Source organism: Nelusetta ayraudi, unplaced genomic scaffold (assembly GCF_046127955.1).
Source record: "Nelusetta ayraudi isolate G7.1 ecotype Tasmania unplaced genomic scaffold, CSIRO-AGI_Nayr_v1 ptg000016l, whole genome shotgun sequence".
NCBI classification, from domain to species: Eukaryota; Metazoa; Chordata; class Actinopteri; order Tetraodontiformes; family Monacanthidae; genus Nelusetta; species Nelusetta ayraudi.
Window position 1 is genome coordinate 5,935,001 of NW_027466066.1, and position 22,892 is coordinate 5,957,892.

General features: G+C 48.7%; 4 protein-coding genes across 11 annotated transcripts in view; 1 reads left to right on the forward strand and 3 right to left on the reverse strand.

Annotated features, from left to right (window-relative positions):
* LOC142886916 (uncharacterized) overlaps nt 1-1,340 on the reverse strand; it is a 1,362-nt gene extending 22 nt beyond the window's left edge. Inside the window, exons 1-2 of the mRNA XM_076024184.1 lie at nt 1,077-1,340; nt 1-867 (exon numbers count right to left, since the gene is read on the reverse strand). The exon at nt 1-867 is cut by the window's left edge and continues 22 nt beyond it. Coding sequence (XP_075880299.1) covers nt 129-867; nt 1,077-1,078 — 741 coding nt within the window. The 5' untranslated portion in view covers nt 1,079-1,340 and the 3' untranslated portion in view covers nt 1-128. The remainder of the gene's footprint in view (nt 868-1,076) is intronic.
* Nucleotides 1-22,892, forward strand: part of LOC142886912 (septin-9-like) — a 62,959-nt gene that overhangs the window by 35,336 nt on the left and 4,731 nt on the right. For 5 of the 8 annotated variants that reach the window (XM_076024175.1, XM_076024178.1, XM_076024174.1 and 2 more), the window contains 4 exons: nt 18,936-19,172; nt 21,483-21,611; nt 21,768-21,849; nt 22,079-22,216. In XM_076024175.1, coding sequence (XP_075880290.1) covers nt 18,936-19,172; nt 21,483-21,611; nt 21,768-21,849; nt 22,079-22,216 — 586 coding nt within the window. Of the gene's footprint in view, nt 1-8,942; nt 9,104-14,479; nt 14,650-14,679; nt 14,836-18,935; nt 19,173-21,482; nt 21,612-21,767; nt 21,850-22,078; nt 22,217-22,892 lie in introns of those variants that run through there. The other 3 variants (XM_076024179.1, XM_076024181.1, XM_076024180.1) reach the window with 3 other exon arrangements.
* Nucleotides 2,413-4,061, reverse strand: LOC142886913 (uncharacterized). The gene is made up of 2 exons (XM_076024182.1): nt 3,985-4,061; nt 2,413-3,398 (listed from the first exon to the last, which is right to left on the reverse strand). The coding sequence occupies exons 1-2, from the start codon at nt 4,029-4,031 to the stop codon at nt 2,444-2,446; spliced, it is 1,002 nt and encodes a 333-aa protein (XP_075880297.1). The 5' UTR covers nt 4,032-4,061; the 3' UTR covers nt 2,413-2,443.
* On the reverse strand, nt 4,633-6,396 carry LOC142886915 (uncharacterized). The gene is made up of 2 exons (XM_076024183.1): nt 6,179-6,396; nt 4,633-5,969 (listed from the first exon to the last, which is right to left on the reverse strand). Coding segments are annotated over exons 1-2 (756 nt in total). The 5' UTR covers nt 6,181-6,396; the 3' UTR covers nt 4,633-5,215.

Consider the following 22,892-nt stretch of genomic DNA (forward strand, 5'->3'; position numbering starts at 1 on the left):
CCAACCTTGTTAATCAAAATTTTGATTGTACATTTCATCCAAATCCTGACATCCTGAGTAAAAAAAAAAAAGATACTTGTTGAATCATAGTTATTAAAATAAAATGACCACTGTTTTAACTCTCAGATTCAGTGTTTAGAGGTTCCATTATATACAATGAGGAATATTATGACTATTATGACAATTATCAATAATGCCCATTTTAATACGCCTACAATGTAATTTGAAAACTCTCTCGGCCTATTGGCGGGTTGGAAAGTGTGATTAGTTGATGAACTGTGGCCCAAGAGGCCCTGCGACTGGCTATGGCTGGTGCAGATCTGCTCCAGACTGCCTCTAGAAAGCTGGCTGAACTCCCTCAGCAGGTGAGTGGGGATCTCGTAGGTGTGATTTGGATCGTAGGACGACTCCTGATCACTGCCTCGATGCTGTGTGAGGTACACCCGATCTATGGTCTGCCCGTACACACGGAAGATGATCCTGGCCCGGTTGGATCCATCATTGTCATGTTGCTGATGTCGGACATAGGCCGGAAGCTGTTGTGCTCCCTCTTTGTAGAGATTGCCAACCGTGTAGTAGTGGTAGCCTGCAGGGGGATGTGGCAGCAGCCTCTCAAAGTTGCCATAATAATGGGCGCCGTAGTCGGAGTTGGGGTTGAAATTCAGCTGAATCTCATTGTCACACTTGTCCACCTGGTTGGCAAACCAATGGAGCAGCTGGAGACTGTGTCTGGGCAAAGACTGGCCAAACTGGATCCTCTTCAGATCGTTGATATTGTTGAGCTTTTGTACCGCAGACACGCAGGTCAGGTGCAGGAGCAGAGCCACGGCACAGCAACCCAGAACAATTCCTGCCATCCTCGTCACCCTGCACACACAGTCCGGTGATTGCTTGTGTGGAAAATTCTGAATTTTGAGGTTGAATAAAGTAATGCTCAAATTTAACTGGAGTTAGGTTCAATAAAGGAATACTTAATTCTAACTAAAGTGCTCAAAGTTTGTTGCTCTGTTACTGTGAAAGGAATGAACATTACAGAGAAAGCACTAATAACCCAAAAAAAGAAAGAGGTGACTCACATGGTGCTACTGAAGAAGAATGTCCAGGCTCTTGGTTTGGAAAGTCGTGAGGCAGCGCTCACCTGTTGTCTTGTGTCGTGTCCTACTACCTGGTCTGTATCTGTCTCAGGGCGGGTGAGTGCAGCCAGTTTCAGATAAGATGAAACTTAGCAGCGCTGCTTCGGATTGGAGAGAGCTTGAAAAACAGCCCAACCCCTCAAAAACGAAACTTAACAGCGGTCCCTCGGGCCAGATGTGTCAAAATCATTCTAGCTTTAAATTAGGAATTTCAAAAGGTTATGACAGTGAATAACGGAACTTGACACTCGAAAGCTGTAACTTGCACGTCACGCGCGATCACTGTGCGAGTTCCTGGGGTTAAAAAAAAAAAGCCTGATGCGGCATAGTTGTAAGTCTGCAAGCAAACAGCAGGAGGTGCTGCTGCACTGCTCTATGTGTTAAACTCAGCATGGACATTCTCAACATACACTAACATGCACATGTGAGCACATGATTAGCGATACTGATGACAATATCCTTATTGTTCTGTATATTAAAATGTGATGAAAAAGGGGCAGCAGATGAAAAGTCTGCTAACGTCCACAACGGGATTTGCCTTTGCGCGTGTGGAGAAAGATCAGCGTAAAATTCAGAATAAAATACCCTGCATCCAAAGGCCCAGTGGATGGCGGTTAAAATCTCAGATCGTCGTGTCCGCAACTGCGCTCTGCAGAAGTAGTTGCGGTTGCTTCTTCTTCGCTGCGCTGATAAGATTAAAGAAAAAATGAGAGGCTGCAGAATCCTTGTGCAGATATTTGTTGCAGTTTGAATCGGAGCAGCTGCCCAGGGAGGGCACGAAGAAGAGACCTTATCACCGCATAAAAAAAGCATTCAGCGGCTTCCCCACTAATAAACCTCTCCGTGGGTGTGTTGCCTGTTGCATGATGAGGCTTCCTTTTTTTTCAACCATGCGTCTCTCCATGCTTTATTCCTTTTTTGTTTTACAGTTCTTTCCAAAAGGTGTGTAAAATACCCCGTTTGGGCAATGAGCCCTTTGTGATATCACACAGGTTACTGATACCACTCTTAGCTTTGCGACAACGCCTTTGGCCAGATGTTGTTGTTTTTTTTTAACTCACTGAGGCCACCTTGTGGCTGACTTTTTCAGGGAAGGTCCAGCAACACAGTCACAGTTTTAGCAGGAAGCTAAACAGTTGATTGTTTTTTCTGCAGGTGGCTGTAACCAGAGGGGGATATATATATATATATATATATATATATATATATATATATATATATATATATATGTGTATGTATGTATGTATGTATGTATGTGTATATATATATGTATATATGTATATATATGTATATATATTTTATATAGTTCCTTAGCGGATGCTTAAAATTGAGATTGTGAAAAATAATATAAGAAGCAAAAACAAGAAGCAGATGAAGCCCCAGTCACGGCAGCTGGTGGAGCGCGGCGGGCTGCTCGGCTCGGCCGTCGGCGGCGTAGCCGCGCCGTCCTCCTCAATGACGTCATCAGAGTCGATGTCGCTCACCCAGCCGCATGTCTTGGCGCCGCTGTTCTGCGGCGGCGGCGGGACGTCGCCATGCGGCCGGCCGCTGCTCCTCGGCACGATGTTGGCTTGCAGCCCGGTCAGCTTGTCTCCCAGCACGATGTACAGGAAGAGGCCCAGGCACGCCAGGTTGCCCCACGCGTTCTTGACGAAGCTGGGGTAGTTGTTGCTCCGGTAGCGGTTCCGGATGTCCAGCTGGGGCGAGTTGGAGTCGCTCAGCGAGAACTCTCGGATCTGCCACAGGAGGTCCGACGACACCCGGTAGGTGCGCGCCGGGTCGTACGGCGCCCCCGCCTGCTGCACCGTGTCGTAGTGCTGCGTGATGAACACCTGGTCAATCCTCTGCCCCGACACCCGGATGATGATGCGGTCCCTGTTCTCGGCCTCCACGCCCATCTGGGGGTCGAGCACGTAGTCGGGCAGCTGCGAGGCGGAGCCCTGCCGCAGGTTCCCCACGGTGTAGTAGCGGCAGCCGTGGGGCAGCGGCTCCAGCAGCCTCTCGTAGTTGCAGTAGTGGTGGAAGCCGTAGTCGGCGTTGGGGTCAAAGGTCAGCGCCATGACGCCGTTGTTGTCCATGGCGACCATGTTGGCGAACCAGTGGAGCAGCAGGAGGCTGTGCAGCGGCACGGCGCGGCCGAAGTCGACGCGCTGCAGGTCGTCGATGGAGTCCAGCACCTGCACGGCCGCCGCGCACGTCAAGTGCAGCAGCAGCAGCAGAACCGCGCAGCTGCTCAGGATTCTGCCTGTCTTCCTCACCATCCTGCTGGGATACATTAGAAAGAAGAAAGTACTAACACTTTGGACGTTTGTGCATCACGGTCTCAGCCTTTGCATGCTTTTGAAATTGCGTTTGCAATTCAATAGAGCGAATGCAGTGAGGTGAATTGGGGAATTGTCCGTGTGTGTGTGTGTGTGTGTGTGGCGATGAACTGGCGACCTGTCCTGGGTGTAACCTGCCTTCACCCCATGGCAGCTGGGATGGGCTCCAGCAGACCCCAGCCACCCTGAGTGCAGGAGTAAGCGGCTATAAAAGATGGATGGATGTTTAAATAATCACCAGAAGGCTTCGCAGACATGTGGTGAAACTGACAATGTTGACAATAGCTGGGTGGCAGGTGCAGAACGTCATTTGCAGTCAGCAGCTCTCCTGCATTGCTGAACAATTGCCAATAAGATATGGGAAAAGCTGCTACTGTGCTCTGTGTCACACTAGTCCAGTCGGTACACTTCCTAAAGAACATCTAAATTTTCCATGACTCCGGCCCGGCGGACTTCAGTCTGTACAGTGACTGATTTGCATCTTGTGGTGGTTTTATTTTGAAGAAGAAAGATTTCCACTTACCTTTCACAATTTTTCAAATGAGGAAATGCACCTGGGGTGGGAGCTTTTCAGCATGGAGGACCAACATTAGAAGGATGGCATGAAGAATATATCAGAACAAACAAGTCGCACGAATTACAGTGGGTTTTAAATCATCGTTGCACTTTAATCTTACTTTAATCTTGAATCTTCCACACTCAAACACAATCCTCAGTTCCACACTCAAACACAATTGTGAAATCAATTATTTTTTTCAACACAATGTCATCCATGCTTCAAGCATAAATAATGTTTTTTGACTGTTGTGGAAAAGAGCGAAGATGCCGATGCAGGAATACTGGGATAATAAGTAATTTAACGAACAAACAATAAAAAGGGGATCGGAGCTCCGAGGCACAAAACACAGTAAAATGGGAGTGCGAGGAGGAAAGGAGGAAGAAGGTCTCTTATACACTGGACTGGGAGGGGAAGAGATAAGGAAGGGAAGAAGAGGAAAACAAAGCACAGAGAATCAGCACAAGCTGACACATTTACAGCCTCCTCTGGTGGACCACGAGGAGAATGTCTCGAGAAGGTTATACTATGAAACGAACAGATTACACGTGCTACTAATGATCATATGACACAGAATACAACATAATAAAGAATAACCCTAGAATACATATTTCCCATTACATGACTGTTTTCATAAAAGTGGTCGTCTTCTCGTCGAGGGAGCCCCCAAGGACCACATGAGTAGCTTGCAGGCTTGTTCGAAAAATTGCACGACTCGTTGAGCTGCGTCTAAAATTTTATTTTATCCAACCTTGTTAATCAAAAATTTGATTGAAAATTTCATCAAAATCTTGACATCCTGAGTAAAAAAAGACACTTGTCCAATTATAGTTATTAAAATTAAATTACCACTGTTTTAGATCTCAAGTAAGCACAAATAAGGAATAAGGAGCCAAGTCGCAAGCACAGCAGAAAATGTACATAAAACACGTTTTACACCAGGTAAATATAATCTACAACAAATTTGAATTTGATGTGGGGGAAGAATCGTCCATCTCCACACACAATAAAGGCAACCCTCAAGGTCAAAGTTAAATGAGTTTCCATTTCATCAATAAACTCCATTGGACTGCTCACAAAATTGCTAATGTAGTACACAGTGCAATAAAAACTTGAACATTGACCATTAACAGTTGTCGAGAAAAAGACATAAAAGGACAATACAATTGAAAATGAAACAAAAGAAAATCTTAAAATTACAACTCTCAGTGTCTGTGTGGAAATTTTCCATCAAGTGCAATGATGATGATTATGAATAGTGCCATCATGACAATTAAAATAAAGGTCCATTGAAATATGCATTTTCCTATGTCTAAAATGGAATCTGTACCTTGGCTTTGCACTACGGTAGCTGTAGCCCTGCTGTGTGTGTGGTGGGCGGGGTTTCTCAGTAAGCTCTGCATTTGGTAGCGTTCTGTGTAGAACTGATCCAGACCGTCTGGAGAAAGCTGTCTGAGCTCCCTCAGCAGGTCAGGGCAGATCTCATAAATGTGATCTGGATCGTAGGACGACCCCTGATTGCTGTTTTGATGCTGTGTGATGTACACCCGGCCTATGCTCTGCCCATGCACACTGAAGATGACTCTGGCCCGGTTGGATCCATCGTCATGTTGGACATAAAATGGAAGTTCCTCTGCTCCCGGCCTGTCAAGATTGCCAACCGTGTAGTAGCGGTAGCCTGCAGGGGGATGTGGCAGCAGCATGTCATAGTTGCCATAATGATGGGCGCCGTAGTCAGAGTTGGGGTCAAAACTCGGTTGAATCCAATTGTTACACACCCAGACCGTGTTGGCAAACCAATGGAGCAGCTTGAGACTGTGTCTGGGCACAGACCAGCCAAATTGGATATTCCTCAGATCGTTGATATTGTATAGCTTTTGTACCGCAGACACGCACGTCAAGTGCAGGAGCAGAGCCACGGCACAGCAACCCAGGACTCTTCCAGCAATCCTTGTCACCCTGCACACACAGTCCGGTGATTGCTTGTGTGGAAAATTCTGAATTTTGAGGTTGAATAAAGTAATGCTCAAATTTAACTAGAGTTAGCTTGAATAAAGGAATACTTAATTCTAACTAAAGTGCTCAAAGTTTGTTGCTCTGTTACTGTGAAGGGAATGAACATTACAGAGAAAGCACTAATAACCGAAAAAAAGAAAGAGGTGACTCACATGGTGCTACTGAAGAAGAATGTCCAGGCTCTTGGTTTGGAAAGTCGTGAGGCAGCGCTCACCTGTTGTCTTGTGTCGTGTCTTACTACCTGGTCTGTATCTGTCTCAGGGCGGGTGAGTGCAGCCAGTTTCAGATAAGATGAAACTTAGCAGCGCTGCTTCGGATTGGAGAGAGCTTGAAAAACAGCCCAACCCCTCAAAAACGAAACTTAACAGCGGTCCCTCGGGCCGGATGTGTCAAAATCATTCTAGCTTTAAATTAGGAATTTCCAAAGGTTATGACAGTGAATAACGGAACTTGACACTCGAAAGCTGTAACTTGCACGTCACACGCGATCACTGTGCGAATTCTTGGGGTTAAAACAAACAAAAAAAAACAAACTTGTTTACTTGTTGTAAGTCTGCAAGCAAACAGCAGGAGGTGCTGCTGCACTGCTCTGTGTTAAACTCAGCATGGACATTCTCAACATACACTAACATGCACATGTGAGCACATGATTAGCGATACTGATGACGACAATATCCTTATTGTTCTGTATATAAAAATGTGAGTCTGCTAAGGTTGATTAAATTTTTTTCTTTCAAATATTATGTTTTGCAGATTGACCTCTTAAGCAAACCACACAGATGCACCACCAATGTAGATGTACAAGAAGCAAAAAAAAATGCTAAGATGTTTTAAGATGCCTCATCATGGGATCGTAAAAATAATACATTTATTTCAACAGAATTCTGACAAAATTTCCAAATACATCAACAGTTGAAGGAGGAAATGTCTTTGCTTGAGCCCTTCTTGCCAGACGTGTTCCACACTTGTGTCTTGTCAGTTTCATCTGCACAGTCAAGGTCTGAACAACATGGAATTCTATTTTTTTTTTTTTCCCTGTTTAATTGAGGGCAATAAAGTGGCAGATGAAAAAAAGAGAAGCGAGCCGTTGCGGGGCCTCGTTTGGGGGAAAACGTCCCCCGGTTCCTCGGCTGTAAAACGAGGTAAAACAAGAGGTTTACGTCCTCTCCTTATTTGGTCAGACCTGGTTCTGATCATGTTTACGAGGCCCATCTGTCTTCTCCGTGGGGCTGTGTCAAATGGCTCTGTGTTTCGGGACGTTGTAGGTCAGAGTTTCCGGCCCTGCGTCTTTTATTTGATCGGGTCAATGATTGACTTGGTCAGTTACGGCTGAAATTGGCGTGGCGCTTCGGGGTGGCCCAAAGTTGCGTTCCAAGTCGCACGCCGTTCATTTTATTCCTCTTATCGCTCATCTTACTCGAACCTCACTGCAGTGCACGTCACTTCCACACAGCCCGTAACGCGTTGTTCCGAGTTGCTCAGGTAACATTTGGCAGCAATTTGGTTTTTTTTGTCCAACTGGTGAATTTGCAGCGTACAACCAGGCCCCAGAATCCAAGATGGCGGCCCATTCATTTCAATAAAGTTTTAGACTTCCGCATTAATGGGCCCGTAGAGCATTGCGCAGTAGTGTCACTTCACATGCCTCTGTAACTCACATGATTTATTTGACCAATCAGGACGATCACTTACAGACACATCAGGGCGTAGCCAATCAGGACGATCACTTGTGACGTTGTGACGTCACGCTGGGAATAAACTTTTTTCTGATTTTATGGCCTTTATAATTTTTTTTTTTTTTTTTCTTTTTGACTTAAAGACCAGAACTGAAAACTCGACAAAACAAAGATTTGCTATGAAGTTTCAGGTCACAGTCGTCCTGTGAGCCTTTATTATTTTTGTATTGCGGCCTATGGGAAATATACTTTCTGGGCTCATGGGATTTTACTGCTGCAGTCCCTCGAGTGGCCACTGGGGAAAATCGGCCCGCTGCCATATCACCAGTCTGGTGTCCAGTTGTTATAATGCATAAATGCAAACACCTAATGCACAAACTCTGCGTTAATTTTAACCAGGAGCTCGCTGGCTGGCTAGCCCACGCAAAATGTTGACTAATATACCGGCAGCGGGCCGTTCATTTTAACGCTCAGTTGTTACGCAACATTTTACACACAGCAGTGTCGATTCTGTGATTTGGCACGCACCTTGTTGTGATATGGCCCTCCCTCCCCCCGCACGCCTCCATCGTGCCGTGCCTGCTTGTGCAGAAACATGACTCGTCACCCGGAAGAATGTAGCTGTTGTGTGCACGCCCACGCGTGTGTATGTGTGTGTGTTTCGTTGCGTTGTGTTGGCACGTCCATACGGCTGCAAAAGTTGCTCTCCAGCCGCCTCGCTGGCGTATAATTACACTTCCTGTCAGTCCGAAAACAGCTGTTTCCTCTCCTCTTTCATTGCGCAAATGACACACATTCCGCGTAAGGACAGTCATCGTCCAAAGTAATTGGCTCCCCCCGGAGCTTTTGGAAAAGTAAGTGGGCTGCACCTCTGCCCCCATCGGCCTGGTGAAAGGCGCTCGAAAGGCAGACGTTGAAGGCGCGCGGCAAATAAAAAGGGAGAAGGAGCGTCTGGGAGACATTCACGGAGACACCAGTCTCAGTTTTAGGATTTAGGAATAATTCTGAGACGGTGAGAAAATGCAGGAGGAGGAGCAGGACTGCTAGCGAGCGGTGGAGCCTGCGGAGGACGAGGTGCAGCTTCGGTGTCTTCACTGCACCGTCTCCCTGCACGGTGTCGCAACCGCTGTGTTGGCTCCTCGGGGTTTTTTTTCTTTCTTCAGTGTTTTATTTTCTACGTCGAGAGAGAGAGCGAGGGGTGATCTGAAGGAAGTGGGCGGGACCTGCTGCTTTGCGCATGAGGTCACATGACACGGCCGGGGTGGGAGGGGCCGCCGAGCAGCCCCCAGAGCTGCCGCAGCCGAGTGTGGCCTCTCACTGGAGCTGCGCACGCTGGAAGGGGGGGACCACAATCACGACGGCGACGACGTGCACACACACACACACGCGTACGCGCACACGGTGAGTAATTTCCATACGAGTGTGTGTCTGTGCACGTGTGTGATGCGTGCAGTTTGCCAGCAGGAGGCTGGAAACATTTTGTTGCACTTTTTTTGTGTAGTTTTTTTCTGCACATTTCTCCTTCCTTGGAGGAGAGCGGAGGAGAGGAGAGCCCGGGCTGCAGCTGCAGCTGCTTCCTCACGCTCGGCCGGGTTTAACGTGCCCGCTGCACGCCTCCCGGCCACCGCAGAGGACGGCGCTCGTCCGCGGGTGACAAGGCGAGACTGTTGTTTGCGTCTGATTGTCAGGCATCGGGCTCAGGAGGTCGGACGCTCGAGGAAACGAGTTTGGATTTCAGGTGTTTGGTGGAAAAGAGTTTCAGCTTTGACTCCGATTTGGTTCGGTTCTGCGCAAATGTTTGTTCTGGCTCTGACTGTGCGTTTTAGGCCGTCTGTGTCTGTGTGCGTGCGTGCACGAGTCTCCCCTCCGCTCTGCTTTGTAATCAATCTGTCTCCGATTGACACGAGCGCCAACATGTTTTGTATAAACACATGAAAACCGACACGCAGGGGAACGTTCCTGCGTCTTTCTTTCGGCTCTCGCTGCTTCTACTAACACTGGACTGAAAGACCCAATATTGTCAGAAGCAGCACTCGGCGCGTGCGTAAAGTGGACTCTTCTTTTGCTCCACGCTGTGGCCATGGTGCAGCTCAGTGCAAAAAACGCTCTCGACAGAACACTTGATAATTCCTCCATGGTGGTGACGACACGTGAAAAGTCGAACTTCCTTTTCTGTGGAGGAAAGATGCCTGATGTCAGGGTTTGACCTGCAGGACAATCTTTTGTTTGTTTGCCTCTAGTTCCCTTTCCCACCGCTGCGTCATGAGATTGTGATTGGGCTCTGGCGGCGCCGTACCATCCAGGTTCTGGTCACCCGGGTCGACCTGAGGGGAATGTGAGCCGCCCCCCTGCCTCCCTCCCCGATGATATCAAACTGATGGAAAACAGCAACAGGCCTCTTCACCGCTTCAGCCGCCTCTGTTTAGCCTCACAGGCACGCACACACGTATACACACACACACTAACACACACACACACAGCTGTTGAAAGGCGCTCCATTGTGGCCCCCAGGCACTGGCGGCTGAGAACAGACAGTGGCCTTTCAGCGGCAGGCGGCAGGAGGCTGGAAAGGTCAGCGTTACCTTCAGAGCGCCAGTAAATCCGAGTGCTCGGATTCGTGGATCCGCCGCCGAAAATTCCTGGCTTTGGAAACACAAGAGTGGAACCGGAGCCGATTGACCGAGGCGTCGCCTTTTGTGCCTGGACGCACTGGGGGATCCTCAGATGGGGCGGGGGGGCACTGTCAGACAGGTGGAAGGCGGTGTTGTAATATTCAAGTGAGGTGGGCTTTTGTCAAAGTCAAAGCTGTGGTTCCCCATCAGCATCCACACGTTGTTTCAAGCTTGTGTCACCATTTCCCCTTTTTTTCCGCCGTGGCGGCACAAACGAGAAGCTCCCACATGTCGGATTTTAAAGTGACTCTCGACCGCCTGGAGGTCTCCAACCACACCGTGATGCTCACTTCTCCCCTGCCACTTTCACTCTCCTGCTTCTTAAGCTGCATTTCCATTACCCGTAGAATTGCGCAAAACCTAAATTCGAGAATTTTTGAGAATTACGGCTTATGCTCTTCACACCATTCGCTGGAAACGCCTGCAAATTGCATTTGTGCTTTGTTGAAATTTTTGAATTTTATTTATGTATTTTGTGAAAAACTGTAATGGAACCGCAACTTTAGATGTGCGCGAGTGAGTGTAGTTCCCACTTCCCTACACTCTGCTCCTGGACTTTGCCAGGAAAAAACTCTTTTTGCCTTTAAGACGTGCGGTTCAATTGACAATTGGTGCGAAAACGACACTGACGTGCAACTTTTGTCATTGCAGCACTGATGCAATTATCCCCTGTTGGAAACACACTTGTCACATTGTGCTCTGAGCCCAAACACGTGACCTTTTAACCTCGGGGTTCCTGCGATTCAGTGGTAGAAACTTCATGAAGCGACTGCAAGAAATCGTCCGTCCAATTCGCTGCAGCTCGGGTCACTGCTGTGTTCTTACGCTCTTCTATGTGGGTCAGTCACAGCCCAGAAGGACCACGGCCTCTTAAATCACTGGCACACATACTCACACACACACACACACACACACACACACACACACACACACACACAGAGTGAGGCCGAGCCAGGAGATTCCCGCCTCCGACTGTCGTCCCGGGTGCGACGCGCGAGTCGCGTGTACGTGGGGATCAGATTTTTGATTGCTGCTCCTGCCAGCGAGCTGCTGACGGGATCATCGTCGTTCCTTTTGCAGGGATGAAATCGCCCTTCCGAAAATTGGCAGCTTCCTGTTTCTTCTGGCCCTCTGTGTAAACAGCGGTTTGTGTTCGGCGGCAATTTATTGTCTCGTAAGGCTCGAAAATCGCAGGCCCCCGTGACACACACATTTGGAATGTGGTGTTACACAAACTTTGAAAAACAAAAAAAGGGGGGGGGGGTTCTGTTGAGTTTAGTTCAAACAAATCATCTCACTTTTTGCTGCCGTATAAATAATTTTTTTTTTTTTTTTTTGAAAAGCGTCTCTTTCTGCCGAGCTCCTCGGAGAAACCAAACGCATTCCTCTGGCGGTCTAGACAAACCTGCGGGCTCCTGCGATCGTTAAGTGCAATTTGCAGAGCGCGATGCGTCTCTGGGCGAGGATTCAGGCGAAAGGCACCTAGTAACTGCAGTAATCAGTAGTAACCCCACTGGTTACTGCAGTAACCACTACTGACCTAAATCACAGCAGCAGCCACCCCCTCACCCCCCACACACACACTTTCCTACGCTTAAACCAGGCACGGACAAACTACGGCCAGGGGGGCCATATGCGGCCCCGTTAAGCTTTTTAATCCTCCAAACTTGAAGAAATTAAATTAAGAGTAAGTAAGTAAGTCATAAAATAGCTGTATTTCATCCATTTTTTTTTCAGTGTTTCAAGAGTCATTTCAATAAAGAGCTAAATCCTGTGAGGCGTCAAAGACACATATTTTGCATAGTTTAAATCACGTTTTCAGCATATCCAATGATACATATTTTCCTCCTCTGAGGTGGCTCACCAAAGCGCTCCATCCATCCGCTCCTGCTCCGGCCCCCTCTGTCAAAGCTTCAAACCCATTGTGGCCCCACCAATCAAAAGGCTTGCCCACCCCTGGCCCTCGACCGATGCCATCCAGTTCACACGCTCGACCAAGGCCAGGTGACAGAGCTGTGTGCTGCAGGGGTCAAAGGGCAAATTACTTCAGAGACCGTGGCCACGTCGTACCTCATTCTGTCATCGGCGTCGGCGCAGCCCTGGGTGTTCTCGCCAAGGCTGAACCCCTCCAGCTCACCTTGTTAGCGCCTCATAGCCGCCACGCTCTGACCCCTAAAGCCCGGGAAAGTAAATATGGCAGCAGAGTGGCAGGCGGTGGGTGGGGGTTCCATAAAATGGTTTCAGGCCCTGAGCAAAGACGCAAACGAGCCCGTAAGTGGATCAGCAAACTGATGTGTGTTTGACACGGAGCTGCAGACCAGAGGCCTTGTGCACAGCTCTGCAGCGCACCGCTCAGTTGGCAGGGTGAGAAAACCTTCTAGGAAAATTTACCTCAATGCTTCGATCAAGTACGATTGGGGACGAGAGTGGAATTTTATGTGCTTGGCGGCTCCTGCGTATCACGCAGCACTAAACCACTTGGCCAAAAAAGAAATTCAGTGGTTCCGCCACCACCACGCGGCTCCCGCTCCAACTTCCCAGCGCCTCGTCTCTGTCTGGATTCCTCTCGTGATTTAGGTCAGTTTGCACAGGAGGTCACGCCAGTGGTCGCTGCAACCTCAGACAGTCTAAACTGGGAACGTGACCCTTTGACCTGCCAGCCGCGCCGTCAGCGGCGGTTCGGCTAAACATAGGCGACGTGTTGGTGGCGGTCGGCGGACGCAGGTGACGGACGGGGGACGCAGCAGATGGTCCGCAGCTCTGACCTGGTAGGAGCACCACTCAGAGGGTCTCTCAGGATTCTTTGCATTTCTTTCATGTGTGCGTTTGCACACAAGAGCTCGTAGGAAAAGCATTTGGAAAAGAGGAGCCGGGGAGAAGGGGAACCCACAAGGTGATTGGGCGATCAGTCTGTCAATCACCTTCCAACAAACCAGTAAGAGTTGTGTGCAAGAGTTGTGTGTCACAGTTTGGAACATTCTTGATAAACTCCCATGGTAGCGGCATCAGCTCGTAGTGGCTTCTTCCTACTGCTCTTCTTCTGTGGTTTCTCCAGGCAGCTTGCTGGAGTTGCTTCTCGTCCCTCTTCCGCTTGCCTCCTTATCACTAGCGGAGTTTCCATAACTCCTAGAACTGCGCAAAACCTAAATGTCACAATAAAAAACTAGTAATAGAAACAACTGAACTTGAAAAATCCTCTCAAATATGGCTAGATATCGCTTTTATTTTGCGAACAACTGTAATGGCAAAGCAGCTTTTGAAGGAAACTAACTGGACTCAACAGTGGAATAAATCACAAACCATTTTCTTTCAAATAGATTTTCTTTTTCTGCCCCCTGCACCTCCCACTCTCTGCTCTCCCTCTCCGTTGTCCCATCAACTTCTCTTCCGACCTCCCTGCTGCCCAAAAGTCCCCTCTCTTTCCCGCATGCGTCCCCTTTAATCTCTTGTTTATCCCCTCATCGCTCTTACAAATGCGCTGCTCTCCTGCTGCCACTCCTTATCTCTCCCAGAGCCTGTGTGGGTGGAAAGACCGCCGGCCAAAATTGACTAAAACTGAAGTCATATGAGTTCTGGAAACAAGGGGGGAAAAAAATATGTTTTAGTGCCTGTAATTGAAAACAGAATTGGAGTAAGTTCAAGTCTGCTTTTGGGAAGCTCATTTCTGCTGCTTCCTCACATAAAAGAAGAAATGAAATGCCCAGTGCCAACCTGACAGTGCTGTTCGGACAAGTTGGACTCACAGGACTTAATTGTGCGTTTTACAACAACACAATACACTCAGCACTCGTTCCATTAAGCGCCTAACACTTATCCATCAGTTTAATGGTCAATAGAAGGAAGTTCGATCCACTTATAAGATGAAGTCAGCAAAAATTATCATCTTTGAAAGCGAACCTGAAAACTTGCTTCAGTGAACAAAGATGTAACACGGAATCAGAATCCCTGGAACTTAAAGACTCGGAACTGGAAGAGAACTCTGTGCTCCTGTGAAATCCTGCTTTTATTGTGAGAATGTAGAAGAAGAGAGGGGGGGGCCAGCCGGCCACTTTAGTTCTTAGCTCAGCCAACGAAACAAGACACTGTTCCTGTTTTCAGCTTTCAGCATCTGCCACAAAATTCTGGATTTGTTTTTTCTTTTGCTTTTAGATTGAGTGTTCCAGCTTTGAAACCCGATTAAAGATGGTCATTCTAGCACATACTTTTCTACACCGGCGGCCAGTAGGACTTGGCTGAGGCTCATCCAAACACTTTGGAGTCTTTCTTTTAAACAAGGTTAGTTTAAAAAGAAAAAAGAAAAACGCTTTTGAAAAGGCTCGCCGCTCTGACCGACGTGGATTATTCGGATTGGCCCGGATTAATTCGACTACAGGGCTTATTTTGTTTTTTGCTCATCCAGTTTTGACCCTGCGTGACCCCTGGGCCGCTGTGTTTGGACTGGAGGTGTCATGTACGGTCAGGGTAAGTCCTAGCAACCAGCCAGGCGGCAACTTTCTCATTTAGGGTTCACAGGCTAAACGCTGCAGGCGGTTGCGTGCCGACACCTTAGAAGTCTGGGGTTGTGGGTTCGATTCCCACCCGAGGTGGCGGCGGTTACTCCGTGGAGTCTCTCTCTGTCCAGGCACTCTGGCCTGCGCATTAAGGCTGATTGGCAGCTTTGAATGCAAATGCAGATGACTTTTTGTCCCTCTTGTGTGGCCGTACAATGAACCGGCCGCTTGTACGACCTCCAGTTTGTCGCCCGGCTGCTGCTTCTGCCACTTCTGCTGCTGCGCCCCGTGGAACCACAGCGATTTGATTTGCATGTGAACGTTACCGCTAAAACAACAGCGAGAGGCTTCGCTGCTCATTGCGAGCGTCCTGACGACGTTATTTGGTTTCCCGCGGCAGTCGTCCAAGACTTTGCGGCCCTTTTCTTCTTTTTTTTTTCGCTTTTTTTGCGTGAGCGGCTTGTGTTTGCCAAGTTGTTGACACTGTTTGGCTCCGCTTGGCCCTGGACGGAGAGGGCGGGGCGGGGCGGTGTGGCGATGCTCTGAAGAACCTCGGACGCTTGAGATTGCAACCACGTAGATTTGCTGAAGACGCCTCATTCTCAGATACTTTATTGATCTCCAGGATAAAAATTCACATTTCACATTCCACTCAGATAAAACAAAAAAAAAAATGCCATCTCTGTTACTCATGTGACGTCATCCAAGTGTCTGGAAGACACAGTGGTCCAATTTTTACGTTGAAGCGATCAACATAGCAACGTTAAACTCCTTGTTACTATGGTTTTTTTTTTCACTCTATTAGTGCTTCTACAAACTTGGAAGGTGAACGCGACCGATGTCAGTGTTTCGAAGCTGATCAGGGTTACTTACGCATGTTGACTTTGACGCCTCAGCTCGAGTGTCTGCCGACCGCATTCATTCCACGTTCCTTCTTTCCAGCCTGAGGCCACATTCACTTGTCACGGCCCTGTTAGTCGAGAGTTTGTTACCCCGGGGCTAATATGTCTGGAAAAAAAATCATAATAACATGCGAAAATATATACATACACTACCAGTCAAAAGTTTGGACACAACCTATGAATTTAATGTCTTTTCTTTCATTTTCAAGACTATTGACATTGCGGTCTCTCACTGAAGGCCTCAAAACTACGTATGAACACACATGGAATTATGCAGGAAACAATAAAAGTGTGAAATAATTCAAACAGGTTTTATTTTTAAATTCTTCAAAATAGCCATCTTTCATGAAAAGCATATTTAGTTAACGTGTGTGTCTTTGCTGTATAATTACATATATCTTGCTCATATATTTGAAGTCTTCAATGTCTGCAGTGTAGAAAGTTGTAAAGATAAAAAAAAAAAAAAGCATGACTGGCAGTGAATATATTCTTGAAAATCTAGTTCTTTGGGATAAAGCAAAACGCAAATATGTTTTTAGGATGGGAAAACGGCTTTCAGGAAGGAAAAAAAAGGAGAGCAGGAAGAGGGAGGAAGACACACCGGAGGGGCAAAGGAGAGAGCGAGAGGGGGGGGGGGGGCTGGCAGAGATTAGACAGAGGCGGCGGAGAGGAAAGAAGGTTGAGGTGTGGCGGAGTCCCGGACAGGAGCGGAGCGACGGGAATGTGGGAGGTGGAGGGAGGGCAGTAAGTCACTGCACGCTGCTGACTGACTGACTGCTGGAACAGGATGAGGAAGTCGTGGTGAAGGAGGCCAGAGGAGCTGCTTCCATAGGTGGGACGAGCACACTCACACGCTCACACACTGACACACAACGGGACACATTATTAAGAGCAAGTCTTGACGTTTGGACACGACTTTCCACGGCTCTTATTTTTCCTCCTCTGAAGTTCTCCCATTAATCAGGCAAGTGCAAAGTGTGTGTGTGTGTGTGTGTGTGTGTGTGCGTGTGTGTGTGTGTGTGTGTGTGTGTGTGTGTGTGTGTGTGTGTGTGTGTGTGTGTGTGTGTGTGACTGTGCAAGAGAGTGATGGGAGTGAGCTGTGCAAGAGAGTGATGGGAGTGAGCTGTGCCGATCTGGACGCCACCGACGACGACTCCTCCAGTCGGGCCAAGTGTTGTGTGGAGGCTGATTTGTGCCTCAGCGAGATTCCAATAGCTTTGGGGCCTCCTGGCACTCAGTCCTGGACTGAAGCCTGTGTGTGTGTGTGTGTGTGTGTGTGTGTGTGTGTGTGTGTGTGTGTGTCCCAGTGTAGGAACAGAGGATTGTGTATGTGTGTGGGGATCAGGTTTCGCCCCCCCCCCCCACTTTGGCATTAAGAGGACAGTAGAGAGGTGGGGGTGGGGGAGGGGCTGTCAGTGGGCCGCAGCCACACAAAGTGCTTTTTGCTGGAGATTCCAGTGTGCACACCGTCCAGCAGAGCCACAGCTTTGCTCTCTGGACCCTTTTTGAATTAATTCTCTTTTTTTTTTGCGACCAATCACGCGGCCCGTGTTAGCGAAACATTTATTTTACGACGGCGGACTTCTCCCGAGACGTCCCAGAGGACTTTTAAGCGGCCGGAAAATCAAACTGCGGGCCGAACGTCCTGCCACGGTAGCCGCTGTTAATCGCACTCAGATATTTATTTTTTTTTCTTCTTGGATCTTTTTCTTTTGTTGAAAGTCTTTGTTGGCGCGAGAGCAGGAACCTGAGCCCGTCCTCCCCCAGTGTCTTTTCATTGGCCGCTCGGCTTTAAAATCATTAAAGGCGACATTAAGAGAACACTTAACAGTTGTTTGTTTTTTTTTACATGGATTCCACCTCCATATTAGGTTGTGCAAGTGCACAGAGCAAATGCAATGACTTTTTCTAAAACATCCTGCTTCAAATATTCATGGGATGTTAGGATTTTATATCTTTGTGGTGAAATCATTTGACCCAAGTTTGATTGATGGAAGGTGATTGGACAGTTGTCTTGTCCATCCCACTCCACAGGCCAATCAGACTCAAAACTGTTGCTGAAGTAAAGCTGGTCGAGTCGGTGCCTCCACCTCCTAACGCGGTGCTGTTGGCTCCAGCCATGTTTTACAGCGCAGATCTTTCCAATGTGGATCTGCCAGAGTTCAGACTGGAGAAGTTTCCACCTGAACAGTTCTTCTTAAACTCTCACTGCGGCTGACACACATTTCATCAATGCGTGTCGTGTTTTGATTCATAAACCTTTATTGGTTTATTATCCGCGACCGGTCACAACCTGATCTCTGCCGTTGCTAAGCGACAACGACGACCCCGGACCAAGAACCAGCCCAGCCCGTCGGTCCCCTGGTGCTGTCAAATTTATACCTCTGCTCTTCTACTCGGGGGTTCCTCTAGCCAAGCGAGGCCGAGTTGGCGCTCGGGCCTCCAACCCCGACCAGGAAGACGGAGGAAATCAAACCCAGATTTGTAACGCCGCTCATTCTAAGGAAGTGTTTTTATTTGCCATTTCTTTCTCGTGAGCTCATATTGCAGGACTCCTTCCTTCTGTTGTTGTGTGCGTGGGTTGATTTCCTGCAACGCCGCGTCACCCACTCGCCTGTCCCTCGCATTCCCACCGTCTCTAATCAGACACTTTGCTGTCACTCCGTCCCACCCACATTCCCCTCATTCCCCGTCCATCCCCTCTAACCCAGGCATTGGCCAACTACGGCCTGGGGGCCCATACATGGCCTAAGTTTTTTGAATATGGCCCGTCAGACTTGAAGGAATTCTAGCAATAGTAAGTAAGTAATAAAATAGTTGTATTTCATCAGTTTTTTTCAGTGTTTTAAGAGTGATTTGTGAATTTCTCCTGGAGTTCAATCAAGTGTCTGTCTGTCTGTCTGTCTACAATAAAGAGCAAAATACAGTGGGGCTTCAAAAACGGGTATTTTGTTCATTTTCAATAGACCTTAAAGTACATGTTTCCTTCATATCCAATGATACATTTTTTCCTCCTATGAGGCGGCTCACCAAAACACTCCATCCATCCCCTCCTGCTCCGGCCCCCTCTGTCAAATTTTCAAACCCACTGTGGTCCCACCAGTCAAAGGGTTTCCCCACCCACCCCTGCTCTAACCCCTCCATCTCTCTTCCCTTGTCCTCCGTGCAGGGCCAGAGGTGTTTCCCAGCTACAACAACAGTAGCAGCAGCAGCAGCAGCAGCAGTGCCGCCGCCGCCGCCGCCGCCATGTCTGAGGCCGCGTCGCCGGACGCCACGGGCGGCTACTACGGGGAGAAGCCTGGCGAGCCGGCGCTGGACTTCAGCTACGTGGGCATCGACGCCATCCTGGAGCAGATGAGGAGGAAGGCCATGAAGCAGGGCTTCGAGCTCAACATCATGGTCGTGGGTAAGCGCCTCTCCGGCCTCTCCAGTCATCCCGCTTCTCCATGCATCTGCCCCGGTTCCACGCTACTTTTTACTCCTTGAGGACATCCACGTGTGTCAGGATGGGGCACGTCCACGAATCTGATGCCTGTGTGTCGGTACTTGAAGTTCCCTGACTTCCTTCAGCTCAGTCGGTACCTCCCAGTACTGTCACAGGCGGATGTTCTGGAACGACGTTACATGTGATGAACTCGGGGTTTTCTCTGCGTTTAGCCTTCAGCCAACCTCGGCACACTCCGACTCCACTGTGTTGAGCTTGTTCCACGTTGTCGGAGGCCAGGCTGACGTCGCCTGCGCGGTCCAGGTCTGTCAGGGCTGCTGCGGGGGTGTCGTCTCCACCCACGTGGCGTCAGCGTCACGTCCACAAGCGCCGGTCTGTTTCATCGAGCCGCCGTGTCAAACCTGTAAACACGCCGAGTTGGCTGCCGCCGCACGTCCAACCCGCTAGTCTGGTTTTTCCTCTCTAATCCCGTTATGCCTGTAAATAGAGGCCCCTCCAGGCGCATTTTAATAAGCCAGCCGGCTTGTCTCTCGCTCGTCGCTGTGATCACACACACACACACACACACACACACACACACACACACACACACACACACACACACACACACACAGACACCTGTAAAACTAATTGCACAGAGCGGACGTGCGGCTCACAGACTCGGAGCTCAGTGGTCACCGTAAAAAGGCGCGCCGCCTCATCACAGAGTGCGTCTCCTCTGGGTGCTGCTCCCACTGTGAAGTCTGCAAATAAGAGGGAGGACGAGGCCCCGAGGGTCGAGGTTGAGCTGCGGCTGCGTGGCAAACAAAGCTGAACAAGCTCGTTCTCAGGTGTTGCTCCCCTCCAGGTGAATTTTTAGTTGCACTTCTAAAAAAAAAAAGTGTTTTTGTTTTTTAAGAATGAGTTTGGCCTTATGTTTGAGATTCAAGATCTTTATTGCTCGCACGGCGGAATGTTGAGAAACCTCAGTTTATTGCACAGAAAAAAAATTGAAATATGCAATCATGCAAGGTTTTTTGTTTTTATAGAAATATGGTACACATGAATAAGTTGAAAATAAAGATATATTACAACTCTATATTTATGGAGTGAAATAATTTAGTGTGATTGCAGTGTGAATGAAGTGCAATTGAGAGATTTGTGATGCACGATCATAATGTGTGTTTTATGCTTCGATTTTGAAAGTGATCGTTTCGATTTCAATGGTCCCGCCAGTTAAGAGTCTTCTGAAACCCCAGAGTTTATCTTGTGCATCCATCTTGCAAAGAGCCAAAATATATATATATATGTAAAAAAGTCGTGCCCCTGATGACCTGTGACATTGGCGCAGACTTGCTGAGGTCTCTGGTCGCTGGGAGCCTAATCTCTTTAGCAGAGGCTGCAGGCTCGCAGCCACTTCCTGTCCTCATCTTCTTAAAGGCGGCAAGAAAGAAGCTGACCGGTGCAAAAACATTCAAGACGGATTGAAAACTACATTTTCAGGCTACAGCAAGATGGATGAGCGAGCGTTGAGAATTCTGGCCGTTCAACCGGTCGGTTCAGCTCTCTGCAAACGGCGAAGGCCTCCAGACGTTTTCCATCTGGGTTGATAGAAATCTCACTCAGTATCGGCTCCATCCATCCCAAGGGTGGAGCTTTGGCATCGTCACACAGTCGAGTTGCGGTGAGCAGATAAAAGTTGGATGGATGCGCTTGAGGGGGAAGAAGAGCAGCGGTTGGAGACGCGTCGTGACATGACTGCTCACTAAAACCTCTTCTTTTTTTTTCTATCAACATCCTCTGCACTCTCGTAAACATTGTTTCACTGAGGATCCGTCTTATGTGAACGTCGACGCAATGAGACGGTGTTTAGCCGTCGGTAAATCACCGCAGCTCTCTTTGTTGACGCAACCTGCGGATGAACCGCCAACGTCCCGCCTTCCGAAGCCCCTCCCCCTGCCTCCCCTAGCTTCCCCCAGCGGCGCGAGTCCAGAGCCGCCCAGGTGACGAGCGTTTCCAACGCGGCGCGATCAAGTCGTCTAAACAAAGCGACGTGTGAGCGCTCTTGGGTTTTTTTTCCTATCTGCGCCGCAAAGACTTGCCGCTCCCGCAGGGACGTCGCAGATCTTCTCCAGCCGCTTAACGGCAGCCAGTCTGTCTCTGCAACGCCGTGTTTGGGCTGCAGCGCCGAGTGTTTGTGCAGACAGATACCTGCAGCCTGTCACTGCCTCCGCGTGTGTGTGTGTGTGTCTCTTGCTCTCACACTCACTGACAGTGTGTTTACGCTTACAGGACAGAGCGGCTTGGGCAAGTCGACTCTGATGAACACGCTGTTCAAGTCCAAAGTCAGCCGTCGGTCCGTGCTGCCCGCCGCCCAGGAGAAGATCCCCAAGACGGTGGAGATCAAGTCCATCAGCCACGGTGAGGAGGCCTTTTGTGTTTGCTTCCATGTCTTGAGGGTTGAATGGGGCGCTGTTCCGAACAAAGTTTCCCTCGGGATCAATAAAGGATTCTGATCCTGGTGACTGTGATTCTCGAGGCGGCTGGTGCTCAACCTGTGCGTGTCTCTGTGTGCAGACATCGAGGAGAAGGGCGTGACCATGAAGCTGACGGTCATCGACACGCCAGGCTTCGGGGACCAGATCAACAATGAGAACTGGTCAGTCCGCCGATGGGACCCACTTTGTCTCCGTCCACTCCACGGCTTCCTGCGCTCTTACATTTCCTCTTCCTGCTCCGTCAGCTTGAGTCTCGTCGACTCCACCCCCTCCCACCCCCCCACCCCCCCTCCTCCTCCTCCTGTGTCGCTTCCTCCTCTCCTTCCCTACGGGAACGCCTCTTCCCTTTGCCGCTCATCATCGTCATCTTTTACCTGCCCCCTCTTCCAGCTGGCAGCCCATCATGAAGTTCATCAACGACCAGTACGAGGCCTACCTGCAGGAGGAGATCAACATCAACAGGAAGAAGAGGATCCCAGACTCCAGAGTCCACTGCTGCATATACTTCATCCCGCCCACTGGACACTGGTGAGGATGCGTTTAGTCTTTAAATTCATGTTTGCTTCCAAATGATTTTATTGAGTCAAAGGACTTTGCATACATCACTTGATTCATGACACAAAAGTGATGCAAGATTCCATTTTGTATTTCCCTGTTCCCTACCTCCCTCTGATACCATTTATTCCGTTTTTGATTTCATAAAGGGATTATTTACCGCTTTTAATTAAATTATGAAGCATTTGACCTCAAGCAGGAAATAAAGTCTTAATTTGAGACTTGAGTCTTGACTGCAAACACAAATCATAAGATCCCGGCAATTAGCCTGCGGCTCTCCCATCCCATTCCCGCTTTTTGCTCCTCCTCTGTGCCAACTGCTGGCAGTTGCTTCATGTTGAAACCACGTCCGCATTGTCGTGACGTCAAACAGCCGACAAGAAATCGCATTAAAAACAAATGTCAGAGGCTTTTAATTACCGGGACGTTCTGGTGCTAACGTGTCCTGGGGCGGCTGTAAAGAATGACATCACCTGGAACCAGAACTTCCCTTTGGTTCCGACGCCAACAGCCCGTTACATCAGATCGTATAGAACAGATGTTTCTTTTCCCACCTCCCCTTGTAGGGCTTGACTAAAATAAAATCCTGATTTCTTTTTTTTTCTTTCTTTTTTCTTTCCCCCCCATTTTTTCTTTCTTTCGATTTTTT

Excerpts from the sequence above, each read along its gene's own strand:
- LOC142886913 (XM_076024182.1), bottom strand. The coding sequence starts at position 4,031 with ATGCTGAAAAGCTCCCACCCCAGGTGCATTTCCTCATTTGAAAAATT. Across the intron at positions 3,399-3,984 it reads ATTTCCTCATTTGAAAAATT|CAGGATGGTGAGGAAGACAG; the intron begins GTGAAAGGTAAG and ends AATGTATCCCAG.